The 18,649-nt window shown below is 30.9% G+C and overlaps 2 protein-coding genes and 1 pseudogene across 2 annotated transcripts; 1 reads left to right on the top strand and 2 right to left on the bottom strand.

The window, feature by feature from the left end:
- Positions 1 to 1,747: 1,747 nt before the first annotated feature.
- LOC129870999 (uncharacterized) lies at positions 1,748 to 2,470 on the bottom strand. The gene has a single exon (XM_055945865.1). It carries the CDS (start codon positions 2,400 to 2,402, stop codon positions 1,953 to 1,955), a length of 450 nt encoding a protein of 149 aa, XP_055801840.1. The 5' UTR covers positions 2,403 to 2,470; the 3' UTR covers positions 1,748 to 1,952.
- Positions 2,471 to 9,512: 7,042 nt separating this feature from the next.
- On the bottom strand, positions 9,513 to 14,513 carry LOC129869884 (xyloglucan endotransglucosylase protein 7-like; annotated as a pseudogene).
- Positions 14,514 to 17,151: 2,638 nt separating this feature from the next.
- Positions 17,152 to 18,444, top strand: LOC129871301 (probable ribose-5-phosphate isomerase 2). The gene has a single exon (XM_055946203.1). It carries the CDS (start codon positions 17,428 to 17,430, stop codon positions 18,229 to 18,231), a length of 804 nt encoding a protein of 267 aa, XP_055802178.1. The 5' UTR covers positions 17,152 to 17,427; the 3' UTR covers positions 18,232 to 18,444.
- The last annotated feature ends 205 nt before the right edge of the window (positions 18,445 to 18,649 follow it).

Below are 18,649 nucleotides of genomic sequence, written 5' to 3'. Positions count from 1 at the left end.
TCGTAGAATTCACATTGCTCCTAGTTTTTGCCAATATATATATATATATATATATATATATATATATATATATATATATATATATATATATATATATATGTGTGTGTGTGTGTGTGTGTGTGTGTGTGTGTGTGTTTTCTCCTACTTGGGGCTGATACATTCGAGTCGAGGGTCTTTCGGAAATAGCCTCACTATCTCCATGAGATAGTGATAAGATTTGCGTACACTCTACCCTCCACAGACCCCATTTGTAAAATTTCACTAAAAATATTATTATTATATTTTACGTGATTTACAGTTTCTATTTATACTCGTAGTTTTATTTAACCATACCAATAACTAAAAGTTTGATTTCCTAGATATATAATACTTAGCAAGACTATATTGATACATTACTTTAACCAATTTATGTGAAGACGATCTATAAAATTATATTAATTTTGGGTAACGAAATTCTCAGTTTACATTGTGTTTTGCGATCGTCAATATACTCTATTAGCACTATTTGTATACCAAGGCAGTTTTGAAATCCTCCCTCTTAATTAGTCTTTTTTATGTACGTCAATACTACAAACATTAGGAGAAAAAAACTCTATTATTTATTCAAAATACTGTATTTGTACTAAAATGTGTTTTTATGGGAATAAACTAGGTCGATGCACCATATTTGGAGACAAGTAAATTTATTATAATAAATTATAAATTATAGAAATTATCATAGAAGGAAAATCACACTTTAAACTAAATCGTTATATTTTTTTCCTTGTTTACAAAGTATAATAATGTTGTATACATGGTAAAAAAAAAAGTAAAATTTCGACCCTACACTCCTATAAATTCAACACAACTACGTTCAATTTAAACTTTTTGATTTTCAATTGATTTGATTGAGAATTAACATTATTGTCTTTGTTAATTACTTCCCAAAAAAGAAGTAATTAAGCTATACAATACACTGATAAAATATTATGCAAGACTCGTTAGGAAATAATTAGTTGCAAAGAGTACTTATGTAGTTCATAAGATTCGTTGAAAATCAAATGTTCATCACAAAAGAAGAAGAAAATTAATTAATCAGCAAAATTTATAATGTTGTAAAGATACCAAAATTCTTTCATATTACATTTAAATTCCCATGATAATTAAGTACAATATTCAGAAGATGAATTATCCTCTCAACTTTGTATGGAGATTTAACAAGTGGACGAGTCAAAGGATGACACGTGATCAAGAATTATGTCATGAGCCCATTTAGCTTCTAAACTGTGGAACCAAATATACATATTTTACTTGATTAAAAATTAAATATACCAAATCATATATCACAAGTCTTCAAAATCTCTGGTGGTGTTTTATATTTGATTAATTCAAATGATTAAAAGATTAACAATTTCTCCCCTTTCCTTTGACAAGTTCTTAGGGCACATATTGATAAGAACATGAGTAATTTACTTGTCTCTATATAATGGTAAAAGTAAATGTGTTCATAGAATAAGTATATATGTTTGTGCATATTTATATATTTTAGTATATATATGCAAACACAACATGGAGGGTGATACGACAGATTAGATCACATCCTTGATCAAAGGTTTAGAGTGCGAATTCAAAGAATGATTAGAAAAACTGATGTAGTAAATATTAGTCCCCCCCCCCCCTCCCCGTTAAAATGTGCCCTATACAATGCTAATTTAAATTGATCGAGTGGATATTGAATATCAGATGGTTATACTAAGAAAGAAAAGTATTGTCAAGAGATTTAGTTATAGAAACGATAGTATTATAACAATTCTCACTATAAAAAATAAAAAGCATTGCCCAACCTGGGTAAAGCTTACGCATACAAATTTGTACAAAGAATGAAAAGAATATAGCTATTTTTTCGTAATTAAAACTTGTATGAATTTACATATAAAAGATCCCAATTAAGAAGAAATTATGAAGGAGAACTTTTAAGGAATATGTAGTCCATTAGCCAAAATCCCCTTTGCCAACTCTAACAAATGAAACAAAACGACAAAAGTTGAAATGGGCACACTTAATGCAATGAGACCAACCATGCCCAAAACTAAGCTTGGCCTTGTATCCATCAATTGGGCTTGAAATAATCCCATTGCATCACAAATATTCGAATCGTAATCCGCATAAAGACTCTTCTCCCAATCCATCCATTCAGAAGGGGGCTCGTAATTCCTCTCTATCATCTTCATCTCGTGAATTCTCTTTCGAAGGACTATCAAGTTCTCATCTACACGACTAGAACCATTGGAGTGGTTCTCTTCGTGGGCATCTCTTCGCAGTATCGCCAACATTGTACATCTTCTTGAAGATCTTGATAACTTTCTTTTTGAGGAAAATGGTGAAGGAAGAAGTAGAGAAGAAGTTGATATTGATTTTGACATTTTGGTTGGTTTTTTGAGTTTAGGAATAAGTCTTGATTTTTGTTAACATGTAACATGGATGAATGTATTTATAGATATTGGTTCATGTGAGGGTATTAAAAGTCTTTAGCAATAAGGCGTGAAGCATAGCCGCGTGAAAAAGCCAGCAGCCAACTTGATTGGTGCGTGTTTTATCTCTATTGATCGACACACACAAAAGTAGCATCGTGGGTTTGGGATTACTTTAAATTCGAGCTTGGATATTAACTTTTTTTTTGTTTGGAGCTTCATTTATGAAGGTCTTACAGTGTACAATCCAAATTTAATCAAGGATTCAATGCAGATTTCAAACATCGAATGAGAGGGGAAAAAAGTAGTCTTTCAATATGCGAGGAAAACTACATTATTTGATACTCCCTCCTATCTATATTATATTATGTTTTTAATTTGTTAACGCCTTTTAAAAAATTCACTTGTTTCTAGAAAGTATTTTCTCCATTTAAATTTTAATTATCTATTTTGATTTGGCACAAATTTCTAAATTTTGTGATCTTAAATTTAAAATATGTCAAATGTATTAAATTGTTTTTTATTTTTATAATATTAAACATGTTATGTGGAAAGTTGAAATTAAAAAATTATTGAAAACAAAAGGAGATAATCCTTTTGAAATGGATAAAAAAGAAAATTAGGACAAACAAATTAAAATACAGAGATTAAGAATTCTTTTCACTAAATCACTCTCAATTAAATTGTATCTATTTAGTATGATTTCTTAAGAAAAATAGACAAGTAATATAGAATAAAGGAATTTAGATTAAATATCAATTAATATAAATATTATAATAAAATATTCATATCAATTATTAATAATGTATATAAAAGAAGTATCCACTCAGCTTCGGCATCTTAGTGTATTCTCCCTCCATTTCAAAATAATTGAATTATTAAAGTATTTTTTAGTGTTTAAAATAATTGAATTGTTCACTATTCAACGTAGATATTGGAAATTTTTTCTAATTTTATCCTTCATTAATTAAATTTCAAGATTGAGCTTCAAGAATGAATTAAATGAGCATTGAGAGTTAGCATGAAATTTGAAAAGGGCAAAAAGAAAAAAACATGAATAATTTATGTCTTTATTTTTTCTTAAGATGTGTCATATTCCAATAATTCAATTATTTTATAATGAAAGGAGAAATAATTAACTATTTAAAATATCTAAAATCATATTACAAATTTAATTAATGACTTTCCAACTTCTATCTATATCACATAAATTAAAATAAAAAATTAATATATATTAATCTCATACTAGCATGGAATCATATATCTGGGATAAGTAAGAGTGGTCCTCATCAAATCATCTAAAGTCAAGCCAAAGATAACAAATTAAAATAATATTCTGTTCTCTGTGCGAAAATAAGTATCACTTTAAAATTTTAAGATTAAAATTACGTATGTTTTTTTAATTATATATTTATACTTCATCTTTTAAATAGTGCTTAATTTTTAAAAAATATTTATTAAATAAAAATAATTTAATAAACTATATATTATATTTATTGATTTTTTTAATAGACGTGATTTTTGCAAAGAATATACTTATTTAGGAGGGACAAAATATCGAACATTGAGAAATTGGAGGTCCATCTACAACTGTTGATATCAAACGATTAATTAAATATATAATTAACAATTCTCCCTCCCCTCCCCCCCCCCCCTTTTTTTTTTTTGACAAGTTCTTAGGAAACACGAATAAGAACATGAGTAATTATTAGTCTATATATAAATGCAATTCTAGAATAAGTATAATTATTTTGACCACGTCTAAATTATAACAAAAAAACTTTCTAGAAAAAGACGCTATTATAAAACGTGAGAATTGGTTTTAAAAGTAGTAGTTTTTAAATAATGTCCAACACATGAAATATCTAGTGGAGCTATAGAAGCTTATGATATTTGTTTCAACAAATATAGATGATAATGGATGCATGGAGTTTGGTCGTTAGAATTCCTAAATTAATTTTAATTGTATAAAATGCTTATGCTATAATCAAAAATAAAAAAGAAGTCAAGAAGGCAAATATTTCTTGCGTTTAAAAAAATTGACTTACTTTTTTTTTTAGTCTGTATCAAAAAGAATGATCCATTTTTTTTGGCAATATTTTAATTACAATCTTTCACGTAAAATATTTAAGATCACAAGATTAAAAGATATTTTGATACATTTAACAAAAATTTAATTTAGAATTACAAAATTAAAAAGGTTTTATTTTATTTTATTAAACTCTGTGTAAAGTCAAACTAAATATTTTTTTTTAAACGGATGAAGTATTAGTGTGACTAATCTGAGAGTTAATTCAAATGCTTAAGGCACCTAGCAAATGGCAAACTCGAGTTGAATTTTATGTAGTACCAACAATATAAAAGAAATTTACACAATTATATATTATTTATAAAATAGTTATGGATAAATCTTAATACAATAAATATAGTAATTAGTAACCTCATAAAAATGATACCTAATTTAATTGCTTGACATGTCATGTCTATACAAAAAAATACTTTTTTTCTTTGACAATTTTTCAATTTTAATTTTTCACATATTTAAAATTTTAAGATTAAAAGATATTTTTAATAAATTTCATATATATTTAATTTAAAATTATATAATTTAAAAAATAATTACTTTTCAAAATTTCATATTAAATTAAAATCAAATAATTAAATTAAAATAAAACGAGTATAACTTAATTGATGCATTTTGGTGCACATATATTTCACGTAACTTAATGATGTGACTAATTAACTCATTATTGGCTGTTTCTTCTTGTAAAACACGCACTAATTGACACGGTTTTGCATCATTCCTTCTTTTGTAAGGCATTTCTCCAACGTCTCAATTTATGTAGCAATACTTTATTAAATACAATTTTTTTTAATGACGATCTCAAATATGTTAAATAAATTTATATAGTTATAAATTATTTTATTAAAATTAAATTATTTCAGAATAAAAAGATACTCCTTTCATTTTATTCTACGTGAAAATGTTATTATTTGAAGAGTCAAATAGTTCTTTCTTAGATTATAATTTTTTCAATTCTTTTTTAAATATTTTATTACATTAGTTGTATTGAGTTGTAATACTTTTGGTATAGTTTCCAAATATGTATTTTAACACTTGTATTCGGAATATTGTTACATAAATTAGGACAAAAAGAATATACAACTCTTAATGAAATAAACTAAAGAAAAGTATGACACATGAGAGTTCAATCTACAATGTTAACAGAATCTTTGATAGGTAAAGGAGGCAGACAAAAAAGTGTGTTCCCTTCAGATAAGACGCACCGTAGGCCATCATCGGCCTTCTTCGTTTTCGATGGAAAAAAAATCTCGACTCCCATACAATTTTTGCGAGAGCTGGAGAAGCGTCTACGGGTAAAGCAATGGAGGAAGTAATATGCTACTAATTAATGATAAACAATCTTCTATAAATATCAGAAACACAAGGACACAACAAAATCAAAAATGGCATCATCATCATCAACTTCTTCTATTCTTTCAATCTCATATCTTCCATCCAAACCATGTTTTTCTCAAAGAAGAAGATCATCAATAAATACAACAATGATCACTTTGGCTATGAAAAGAGAAGCACAGGGTCAAAACTACTATAATGATAGGAATGTGGATGAGAACATGATTGTTCTTAGATAGAGAATTCAAGAGATAAATAAATAGAAAGAGCCTATAAAGCTTCACTGTTTTCTGGAATTGGCTTTGGACCTTTCCTGGGCAGCTTAGGTAGAAGGCGAAGAAGGCCTCCTTTCATAGGGCTCGAACTATCAGTAAGATACCACTCTCAAGGCTAGAATTCTAACCTTGTGTCAGGACCTACAGGCCAAGGAATAGTCTCAGATAGACAATTTCTATGGGATGTAGGCCTCCCAAAAGGTAACGAAGGCATGCAAAGTTTTCCTCGGGCCAATGATCGAAAGGAATTACGAGCCACCAAGTGAATGGATGGATTGGGAGAAGAGTTTTTATGGAAATTATAATTCGAGTATTTGTGAAGCCATGGAATTATTGCAATTTTTGTTGATGAAGCCAAGCTTGGTTTTAGGCATGGTTACACTTGTTATACCGAGTGTGCCCACATCAACTATTGTTGTGCTTTTTCATGTCTTAGAGTTTACTAAAGGGATTTTGGATGGTATTCATATTAGTTAAAACAACAACCAAAAAAATGGTTAGACATTACAATCATTGAAACCTAAAGAAGCACTTTAATGGTGGCCACAACATTTTACTTTTTTTTATTTTATATTTAAACAAAATTAGATAAAATGTTTATTGGGTTAAAATTCCTTATACAAAATAATTTAATTATCTTTTATTAAAAAAGAAATGGTCATCGGACTTTATTATTTCCACCGAAGTGTAATTTTTGGCTCATTGCTTTCCCTTTCTTATTCTTTCTTCTTCGCTCTTCTTATTCCGGCCATTAAAGAGCTTCTTCTTCTTCCTTTTTCTTCGCCGCTTTCCTTCTTTTTTTGTGATTGAAAACATGAAAGGAAGGAAACTTAAGACTCCATGTTCAACCATCAAAGTTTGTTCGAAGCGTGATTTTATAATCGGACGTGTGACGTGTCGCAAATATGAATCGGTTCGAGTAAATAATATATCACAAGACTCAAAATATTCCGAGGAGCTCATATTTAAATTTTGGACTATTTAGAGGATAATTTGAGTTGGTCAAAATTGAAAACTCCATTAGCCATTAAAGCTTTTTCAAACCTCAATTTTAAAGTTTGATGTGTCGCAAATATGAATTGTTTCGAGTTAATAGGTATCAAAAGACTCAAAACATTGAAAGAGACTCATATCTAAATTTTGGAATTGCTTAGAGGATATTTGAGTTGGTCGGAATTGAAAAAAAAATAACTCGTTGAGAAAGATGAACTGGTGTAATGTATACAGACCCTGACACATTATTATACATCATATATCCATAGTTATATACTATTAATAGAATATGAATACATTACATAAATAATTAGACAATATCGATACATACATATAATGCATATAATTACGTAAGAAGCCCCCGATATATTTTAAAGAAAACTTCATAAATAGCTATTTGTTCGGACCCTAATTATCATAAACAATTATAGTTTGCTTAATTACGATTTATAACAATTATTGTGGAATTGTATTTGTTCTCTCAAATTTGTTGTATTTGTTTGCTCACTTTTGTTGTATCTGTCGCTCAAACTCGATGTATTTGTTTGATCAATTTCACTACATAAGTTCACTTAATTTCGTTGTATCTTTTCGCTCAACCTAGTTGTATCACACTTTTTAAATTTTGCTGGATGCAATATAGATTTTAGGGCAAGTCAATGTGTATCAATGTATCAACACATTTTTAATTTCTTCGAGTTTATGCACTAGTATATATCAGTGTATCAATATATCACTTATATTTTTATGAGATTCACTTATATCACCAAAAAAAATCACTAATTTATATCTCGATTCTAAATTGTCAGGACTCTGACCCGCTGTGACTGGCACCCACAATACTTATTCCATTGAAAGAACAATTTCTACAGTCCAGCTTATCAACTTAACAAATAAATATTAAAAACCTTACAGAAGCAGGAATATAACCAGAAAATAATACTGAATTCTCATAAACTCAGCCAACAATTTTAATAACTACGAAAATGCGAAAGTTAACACATCCTAGGAACTAAAAGTCATTAGTACCAAAACTCTAACCAGTGTCAATGTAAGAAAAGGGAAAACACTCCCCAAACAAAAGTCAAAATACTAAAACAGTGTCTAAATATCTGAGTCCCGAAAGAAGGACTGAGATTAATGAAAAAGTCCACGGCAACATGACAGAATAGCTCACCATTGGATTTTGAACAAACTTCTAATCTTCCAACCGAGGTCTCTTCGCAACAGACTGAATAGGCCCAATACTCAACAAAAAGGCAAAGCAAGAGTAGTATCAGTACACAAAGACAACGTTGTATTGGTAGGATCATGCGGTTAGCCAATAAACGGATCATAAACAAGTAAATTCAACACAATAGACATATACATATACAAAATAAGTCAACCAATCTCAAGTTAAACTATTATTCAACAATATCACAACTCAATAACTTCCACATGCTATAACTTCACACTAGGGCCCTCTCAAGGGACCTACAAACAATCAACTTTATGTCGAACCGTGACACCCGATCCAATTGTGTATCGGAATGTGACACCTGATTTAAATATGTGTCAGAACGTGACATCTGATTCAAATTACATGTCGGAACATAACACCCGATCCAAAGGTACCATAATCACAAACACATTCACTATTTACAACATTTATATCACCAAGAACAAGTTCATCACGCAAACAGGCCAGGAAGTGATCATTTCACACATAATCTAGCATATTTTCCTATTCATATACATACATGCATATCATGAAGTAATTTAATAAGTATATGAAACATATACGGGAAACTAGACCATCACCTACCTCAAATTCAAGCTTAAACAACCTTACAATACAAGATCCTTCCTTTTTTGGGTTCGTTCTTCTTGTTCTTGGTCTAAAAAATAGTAAATACATATAAATGATCAACACAATGGCCCAACTATCAGGAAATATAACATAATTTCACACCCTAAGCCAACCTTTGATCCTAACTTTACCCTAGGGCTAATTCCCACCATAGATTTTCAGTTCAAACCCTCCCCCAATAATTACCACTCATACTTTCTAGTTTCTAGGAATCAAAGTATGAATTTAGGGAGTAAAAATCTTACCTTAAGCGTGGAAATCCGTGGAAAATTGGTGCCTTAGGTCGCCTCTTAAAGTCTTAAAAATTGATTTTGCAGAAAAAGAGCATTTCTGGACTTTTTCACGACTTAAGTCGGGACTGTCCAGCTCTGGCAGGACCCATCCCATTCTGGCAGGACCCATCCCACTCTAGAAGGAATAATCCCGCTCTGGTGAGATGTGCGGAAACAGTGAGCTCGGAGTTTGTGCTTCAATCCCCTATTTCACAACACACCCCTTCCAAAGATGTATTAAAATTATACCCTTCACGTCAAATTCGATTTTGAGAGTTTTACTCGCCCAAATGCGATTCTGCGAAGCCACAAATGCTCAGTATCGTCTTGGCTATCAGCCTGTCCAATCAAATTATAGATTTGACCTTCCATCATTCACATGATCACCCTATGCTTCACCTGACTCAAAATCCGTCCAAGTCTAGCCTAGGCTCAAATTTTTCGAAGTTACTATCCAAAGTTTTTTAGCCCAATATCCTTCTCCATTGGCCTATTCCTAATGACGGAGACAGATCGTTACATAAATACAAACTAGAAATCCCCTCACCCCCACCCCACCCGACTTTTATACACTTTTCCCTCTCCATCTATGTCTGCCTCATTGGCATTTTCATCGGCCTTCTATCCTCTTCAAACTTATGTATTGTAGTTTTGACAAAGTATAGTTATATATTTTATTATATATATATATATATATATATATATATATATATATGGTCCTTATATTTGCTTCATCGTGTAATTTTTCTTCCTTTTTGGAGATAATTAGGGGCCTTCGGCATATAGTTACAAAATATGTACAAATATATAAATAGTTTATATTTTATAATATATATATATATATATATATATATATATATATATATAAAAGAAAACTCTAGGTAATATCTTCTATTGGTGCTTCAAACTAGTTTTTTTTATGGACCATATAATTTGGTTATATCTTGTGTATATCAAATGAAAGTCAACACTCTCACTATAATACAAAAAAAAAAAAAAAAATATGCTAGTGGCAGAGTTTGAAGATGCAGATTTGGAATTGCAAGAAGTTGATGATGAAGAATTGGGAATACAAGCATTTGCATCGAAGTTTTTGTAAGAAGCAAGCACTAAAGGGTGCTTGACTCCAATAAGTTTTTACAAGTCCACCTCTTGTAGCCCAATCATCTGCATTCTAAAGACTTGAGTATATTCTCATTGGTTGGTTATTGGAATATGATACTCCAATTGATTCTGCATTCTTATATTCTATAATGGATGTTCCATCTACATAGAAGCTTTTCAACCAAAAAAATAAGAAAACCCCAATTCAAGATTGAAAGTTTTTAAGAAGTGAGAGAACCCCAAGACAAATTTGACACTTTCTAAAAGAAACAAGAGAACCCCAAGTCAAATTTGACATTTTCTAAAAGAAACAAGAGAACTCCAAGTCAAGATTTATTCCAAAAAAGTGTAAATTTTAGAGAAAGTCTGAATCTTTAGGGTGTGTTCGGTACGAAGGAAAAATGTTTTCTTACAGCTTATTTGGATGATGTTTTTTTTTGTGGTATGATATAGTATGGTTAATAAGAAAATCACATTTTTTTTTATTGTTTCTTTAATTACATGGTATGCTATGATTTGGTTTTATGATTTTGTAACCATGAAAATTTCCATTTTTTAAAATCACTAATTTGGTGATATCCCATTATTTACTTATTTTTTTTCCAATTATATCCTTACTTAATTTTTAAATAATTCTAATTTACCCTTTGTTCTTTATTAAACGTTACCCTAATATATCTACTTCTTTTATCGACGTATTACTCATTCTCCCCCGCAATAATTATTGAAGTTTCTAGAAATTTCAAATTGAAAATCAGAATTACGATTGTTCAGAACATTTATCAACGCGATTCCTCTTCTCGATGAGCCTTATTACAGAATTTTGACAACCCCAAAGTGTTGAGCACGTCCAGTGCTTTACGTTGAGCTCTCCGCAACAAGGTTCAACAAAAGACCAGCACTTTGACCATAATATGCTTAAGACTAATACAAACTTTAGAAAGTAATAATAGTAATCGTGACAAAAAAAATTTAAGCAGAGTAAATGATAATAATTGTTCACCGCCTGTATTCCTTCAACAAAGTAAAAGTTTCCACAATTAACAAAGGGGTTCAACTCAAGGCCCTGCAGATTTTAAAAACCAAACCTCCAGAAACTTTGTGGCTCCAAATTAGTTGGTTAACGACATGAAAGGAGACTTCTAGCACTACAATATCTATGAAGAGACATCAAATCCTAATTCGGAAGTTATTTTGTTCAAACATAGCTTCGAAAAAAGGTATTCCGTAAAAAGAAAATTTATCTCACCAACCATGGAAGATCTAGATCTATTTGACATCACCCATGACATCAATAGTCTTCCATTTTACATCACAATCCTCTATTAAATTTTTGTATTTTTCTTTATAATTATTTTGATTATTGTTAGGTCCTTCATTCACACCTATAAATACTCACCTTATTTCATCATTTTGTTCATCAAGTTTTCTCAAGCAACTCTTCCCTCTATACAATTCTTTACACATTCTCAAAATATAATTTTAGTTCTTAGTAGTGTAGAAATATTATTCCGGTAATTCATATATTGTGGGTAGTACACTAAATGCTCTGACGAAGAGAAAAGGGCAAGGATTCAAGAGTGATCTTTAAGTCATTCGATTCTGAGTAAAGCTTATAATTTCAAGTATGTAAGGCTTGAGTATTCTTTCCACTCTCATGCCTAAAGTATTTTAATTATATGATAAATTATATTTATTTACCCAATTCTCTTCCAGCTTTACCTTAAGGTATATGGATGTTTATCCATGGGTTCTTTCACCCATGTAATCCAAAACTCTTTCAACTAAATCTCTTGATTTCAAATAAAATTTTCTTATTGGTAAAACTAATGATTATTGGTCTATTTTGATGCAAAATAATTTCATGTGTATGAATTGATGCTTTGCAAGTATTTTATCTATTTATCTTTAAAGGTGCTTGAAATTCACGGTGGGTTATTTAAAGAATGATTTTTAATTGATGGATTTCAAAGTATTTATGCATAATTTCATTACATTCGTGTTTGAAAGTTGAAGTGATTTGAATCCACCTAGTTTTACTATGTTTTCAATGAAGTTTGACTTAAAATTTTTGACTCCAAATGAATGTTTATGAAAGCAATGTTTATGATCAAAAGGGATCATGTGAAATAAAAGAATGATGAAATGATATGAATGGTGAATTCTTTATGCAATAAGGACAATTCTTGCACATTTGAATTTAAAAAGGTTTTAATGAGCTATTGTACCGAATATGATGTTTTGAATTCTCAAGCTATATGTTATGACTATTTTGGAGTATGAAACTATTCTGTGGGATTGACTTAGCACCGAATGGGTCATTGAGGTGGGATTCAATAAGGGAATCCTAGTATCAACCCCTTGTCTCATTAATTATGTGCTAATATAATAGCTCTTGTAGGCTTAGGCTAATGGATCCATGAAAGCCCTTAAAGTTAAAGTTAAAGAAATGAATGAAGTTGACGGAATTCTACCCGGCAAGTAGTCTCCACAAAATAAATGTTTTAAAGGATATCTATATGATTGATTATACATGCATTGCATTATGTTTCATATTACATAAATGTTTTAATGTTTCGTCAATGTTCATGCATGCCTACATACTTAGTACATTCAAAGTACTAGCGCATACTCTTTTGGCTACATGATATCACCATGTAGGGATCAGTGCTCCTCCTCGTTCTCCTCCTTGTGACTAGTTGAATTTTCATTTGAACGCTACTTTTGGTGAGTTCCCATGTTCCGGGAACAATACTCTTTTATCTTTCTAGCATATGATTTGTTGAGATCTTTAGACACTTACTATGACATTTCTTTCTATTATGATTAAGGGTGAACTAGAGACTTGTCTTAGCCCCGTTAAATCTTAAAGTTGAAAGTATTGTTGGACATATGTAAATTGAAGATTTACTATTATGATTTCCGCTTGTTTATTTATTGTCATTACCTATGAAAGGCTAAAAGAATGTTAAGAGGCTTGTTTGAGGTATTTTCGAGTTCCTCATTCGCCCTGTCACGTCTAAGCTCTAGGCTTGGATCATGACAGGCCTAGTCGGATAGGGTTTCAGGAGGTGGAGTGGAATGAAGTGTGTTGAAGGGTTGATGACAAAATCAATGTAAAATATTATTTGTAAAACTTGTTTTCCCTACTTTTTGTTGGGAAAGTCATTTTCCTCATAAACTTGTTTTTCTAGAAAAAACATTTTCCAAAAATTTTGAACCCCAATTCAAGATTGAAACTTTTTAAGAAACAAGAGAACCCCAAGTCAAAATTACACACTTTCTGAAAAAACAAGAGAACCCCAAGTCAAGATTTTATCCCAAGAAGTGTAAATTTTGAAGAAAGTTTGAATCTTTAATTACTTACATGATGCGTTGTGGATTCCATAGGATGGAATAGGTGTGGAATTCAGCAGTTGGATTGAACCAAAGATGAAATATTTGTTCTTTGTTGCCTTTGCCTTGACTAAATACATTAGTGTGCAGAGTATAAGGATCACCACTTACATTTCCCAAGAATTCAAAATCTCTCTCATTATGTGTTGGCCCTAGTGATGACTACTACAATAAATTCAAAGTTAAAAGCAAATCAGTTTCATTTCAACTCAATGAACATAGTAAAATCTAGAGATGACAGTCAAAAACACATTTAAAGTATCATTTTTTTGTGAGTTCAATATTTGAAATATGAGATATTTGTGTTTTCTATCTGAATTATATCAACTATTAATCAAATGACCTCTCGAAGCTAACTAGACCAAATATTTGAATACCACCACCAAAAGTCGTGTGATAACTTAATTTTCCCATAACATTTCATCCATATGTCAACTCATTAATTTTGAGGCGTATTTTGACAAATACATAATGATAGTTCAAATAAAAAACGCAAACACCAGATAAAAAGTTTCAAGGACAAGTTTGAGTTGCATGTAAATTTTACCAAAGAGATTTTCATTCTTGGATTGAAAACGCAAGAGATTTTGTAAGTGAGAGAGTTAAAAGCTTTGCATTGTTGAGTATCTTTGTTCTGCCTTCACCTCTTGTGATGTTAAAATCTTAATTTAATTTACCTCCAATTGCATTACCAAAAGCACAAACCACATGACATATCACAAACATTGATTTGGAAAAAGTATTAGAAGCCATCTTTAATTCTTAAGATTCAAGATTTTTGAAGTTTGTTGGACGAACTAGAGTTGGATAATTAGGTGGGGTTTTATAAGGGTTTTGGAACACCCCTATACCCCACCCCCTAAAGTAACCTCTTGTTTGAAGAAAGAAATGGGGAGGTTCTTTTTATTATTATTACTTTTCATACGGTGTTCGTTACCTACATTGGAGTCTGATTAAATTTAAATTCGCATTGAAAAGTCTCACATTAAGGATAAAGCGTTTTCTAATCAAGACGACTCCATAACTAGAGAGATATGAACCTGAGACCTCGAATTAAAAATAAAAAAATATTTACTACTCCACGACCCTTATGGGTAATAGAAAGGTTCTTGTAACAAAGTTATGGGCTTGTAAGAGGTAAAAACTAAAAAGTGGAAATAAATGGTTTTGTTTATATATTTTGTGTAAGATGTTGGGAATTGTTGATGGTACTTTGAAAGGGTTAGTTATATATGTATTTACTAGCTATTTTACTTACTATTTTCTATAAAATAATATATAGATTCTTTCATAATTTATGCATATATTAGTTATGAGTGTTTCTAAATTATCAATCAAATATCGTATTAATTTTATACATAAATAACTAATTTTCTATCTACTTTAAATAACTTTTTTTTATCCGTCCACCAAACGATTTCTAATAATATTTGTATAATTCTAATCGATTATCAAGAGATCACGTGTGAAATGTCTATTACGTCTCTATTTGGCCATATGTTTTTTTGACAAATAACGACTCTCTCTATCTACTTTAAATAACTTTTTTTTATCCGTCCACCAAACGATTTCTAATAATATTTGTATAATTCTAATCGATTATCAAGAGATCACGTGTGAAATGTCTATTACGTCTCTATTTGGACATATGTTTTTTTGACAAATAACGACTCTCTCAATAAATCATAAATTACTTAGAAAAGATGGAACTGTTATAAAATAAACTAACTTAACAAAATAAGAAGGAAAGGAGAATATGAGAAAGAAGGAGGAGTAGAGAAGTGAAAACATATCTGTGTATATCATTTTCAATGCCAAAGAAACTAGCAATTTATAGCCAGAAAAAAGCTAAAAAGAAGAAAAAAAAACTAGTGGACAACCTGCCCACTTTAAGTGGGCCCCATACAAGAAAAAGACATCCACTTATATCATAATAATCTCCCTTGGATGTTCATATAAAAGAAAAATTCTAGTGAAAGAACACGTATATATATAGTTATTTTCAATATCCATAGATGTTGTGCCTCGTTCAAAATCTTACTATTTGAATTTTTCTTTGGTAAAAGCTTCTGGCTTTTCACTCTTCTTTTTATACTGCTGATCATTTTTCGGTGCCAGCCGAGCATCATGATTATAATTTCTTCTTCGATCACGACCACGACTGGGGCCATGACCTCTTTCTCGTTGGTTATAATTTGTCTGATTCACTTCAGGGAGTGGCAAAGAACTAACGAGTTGACTATCATAATTTTTCATTAATAGTTTATTGTGACGTTCAACAATCAGAAGGTGAGAAAGTAATTCAGAATATTTCTTAAAACCCTTTTCACGATATTACTACTGCAGCATATTCGCTGGTAAAAATGTGGAGTATGTTTTTTCAAGTTTATCTTGCTCAGTAATTTTTTCTCCGCATAAATTTAATTGAGCTATAATTCTAAACAACGCAGAATTATATTCAGTTATATTTTTAAAATTCATTTTTCAAATTTAATCAATCATGACGTGCCTGTGGAAGGATGACCAACTTCAGGTGGTCATTTCTTTCTTTTAGATTCTTTCACAATTTAAGGGGATCCTTTAATGTAATGTACTGTAATTTTAATCCTTTGTCAAGATGGTGGTGGAGAAATATCATGACTTTGACACGGTCTTGACTAGATGCTGTATTATCATCTTTGATGGTGTCTGCCAGACCCATCGATTCTAGATGTATTTCGGCATTTAGTGTCCATGATGAGTAACATTTTCCAAATATGTCAAGAGCAACATATTCAAGTTTAGAAATATTAGATATTTTAAGAAAATAAAATTCAAGTTTAGAAATATTAGATATTTTAAGAAAATAAAATTCTTACCCCTTTTGTTATCTTCTTAAAAATATAGCTCAAAACGATGGAGGCTCGTGCTGAAAACATAAAAAAAAAAAAACTAATTTAGCAAAATAAAAAGGAAAGGAGAATAAGAAAAAGAAGGAGTAGAGAAGGAAAAACGTATCTGTGTATATCATTTTCAATGCCAAAAAATTGATAATTTATAGTAAAAAAAAGCTAGAAAGAAGAGGAAAAAAACAATAAGCAACTTGCCCACTTTAAATGAGCCCCACATAAGAAAAAGAGATCATGAACATCCACTTAAAATCATATTTTGAATTGTTTGGTAAAGTAGATTTTGTTGTATATGATCACAAAAATATCATTGCCTCCTCCCTCCAACCAAATCATCCTTCCTACCTCCGCGCTTTCTAGCTGGCCTCTATTGTGTGTGCTCCTTCCCTAGACCCCTCAATTTCCTCCTCATTTAAAAAAATATTAGTCAATGAAATCTTTTGATTAATTTACTCTTAATAATGTTACTTTTTCTCTTCTTTTTTTTCTCCTTAACTTTCCTATATATATCCCTTTCCTACTTTCTTGGTTCTTCTCAGTTAACATCTTTTAGCCCTAAATCTCCTCTTACCTTTCTTTACCAATGTTATAGCCTACAAATCAAACATACCCATTAACCCCTTTCTCCTTGGAGAACCCTTATACACATTAAAGGTGAAAGCTTTATCCTTTTTCTTGGAAACAAACATTTGGATTCTTGATTTAAAGGTGAAAGCTTTATCCTTTTTTCTTGAAAACAAACACTTGATTCTTGATTCTTGATTTTGCAATTTAGAGATATGGCCATTGCATACCCTCATTTTTTTGGGTCTGAAAAGGCTAAGAATTTGAAGCCATCAGTGATGGTTTCTCCTACCCCATCACCTGCCATTTTATCCCAAGATGAGTTGAAGAAAATTGCTGCATATAAGGCTGTTGAGTTTGTTGAGTCTGGCATGGTTTTGGGTCTTGGAACAGGGTCTACAGCTAAACATGCTGTAGACCGTATAGCAGAATTATTGAAGATTGGGAAATTGAAGAACATTGTAGGAATACCCACATCAAGTATTACCCATGAACAAGCTGTTTCATTGGGGATACCCTTATCAGATCTGAATGCACACCCAATTGTTGATTTGGCTATTGATGGTGCTGATGAAGTTGACCCACAAATGAATTTGGTTAAAGGAAGAGGAGGCTCATTGTTAAGGGAGAAAATGGTAGAAGCTGCTTGCAAGAAATTCATTGTCATTGTTGATGAGTCAAAATTGGTGAGTCATTTGGGTGGTACTGGCCTTGCTATGCCAGTGGAGATTGTACCCTTTTGTTGGGAATTTACATTGAGAAGGCTTGAGATGTTGTTTATTGAAGCTGGTTGTGTTGGGAAGCTGAGGGTAGTTGGGGAGAGTGGTGGTGAACCATATGTTACTGATAATGGGAATTACATTATTGACTTGTATTTCAAGAGTGATATGGGTGATTTAAAGGAAGCTAGTGATGCAATTTTGAGGCTTGCAGGTGTGGTTGAGCATGGCATGTTTCTCGATATGGCGACTACTGTGATTGTGGCAGGAAAGCTTGGCGTCTCCGTGACCAATAAGTAGGATTGAGGTTAATGTGATCATATGTTCTTTTAGGAACCTTTAGTTTTCTATATTTTGTTTAACTAATATATTAGGATACGTTGGGGGTTTTGATACTCTACCAATCCAATTGGGGAGGTCTTGCTGAACTATTTATGTGGCAAGGACAATTTAGGTGCATTTGCAAAAAACACATATATTGAATTATTTGGGGTATTTGCCTCAAATTTGCAATCTTTGAGAGCAACTTGGTGACATCTGTTAAAGAATGGAAAGTTTCATGCTATTCAGCACTTAATAAGTGTCATTTTTTCATGGCTTGCATTTGCTTGAGTATGCTTACAGTTTTGATTAGTATTAGTCTTGTATTTTCGTATTCTTAGATTTCTATTTCTATTGCTTGATTCTTTAGCATTAATTGTTGAATTTTCTTGTTCTT

The sequence above is a fragment of the Solanum dulcamara genome, chromosome 10 (assembly GCF_947179165.1).
Source record: "Solanum dulcamara chromosome 10, daSolDulc1.2, whole genome shotgun sequence".
NCBI classification, from domain to species: Eukaryota; Viridiplantae; Streptophyta; class Magnoliopsida; order Solanales; family Solanaceae; genus Solanum; species Solanum dulcamara.
The sequence above is the reverse complement of the archived record's forward strand: the minus strand, read 5'-3'. Positions and strand labels throughout refer to the sequence as shown.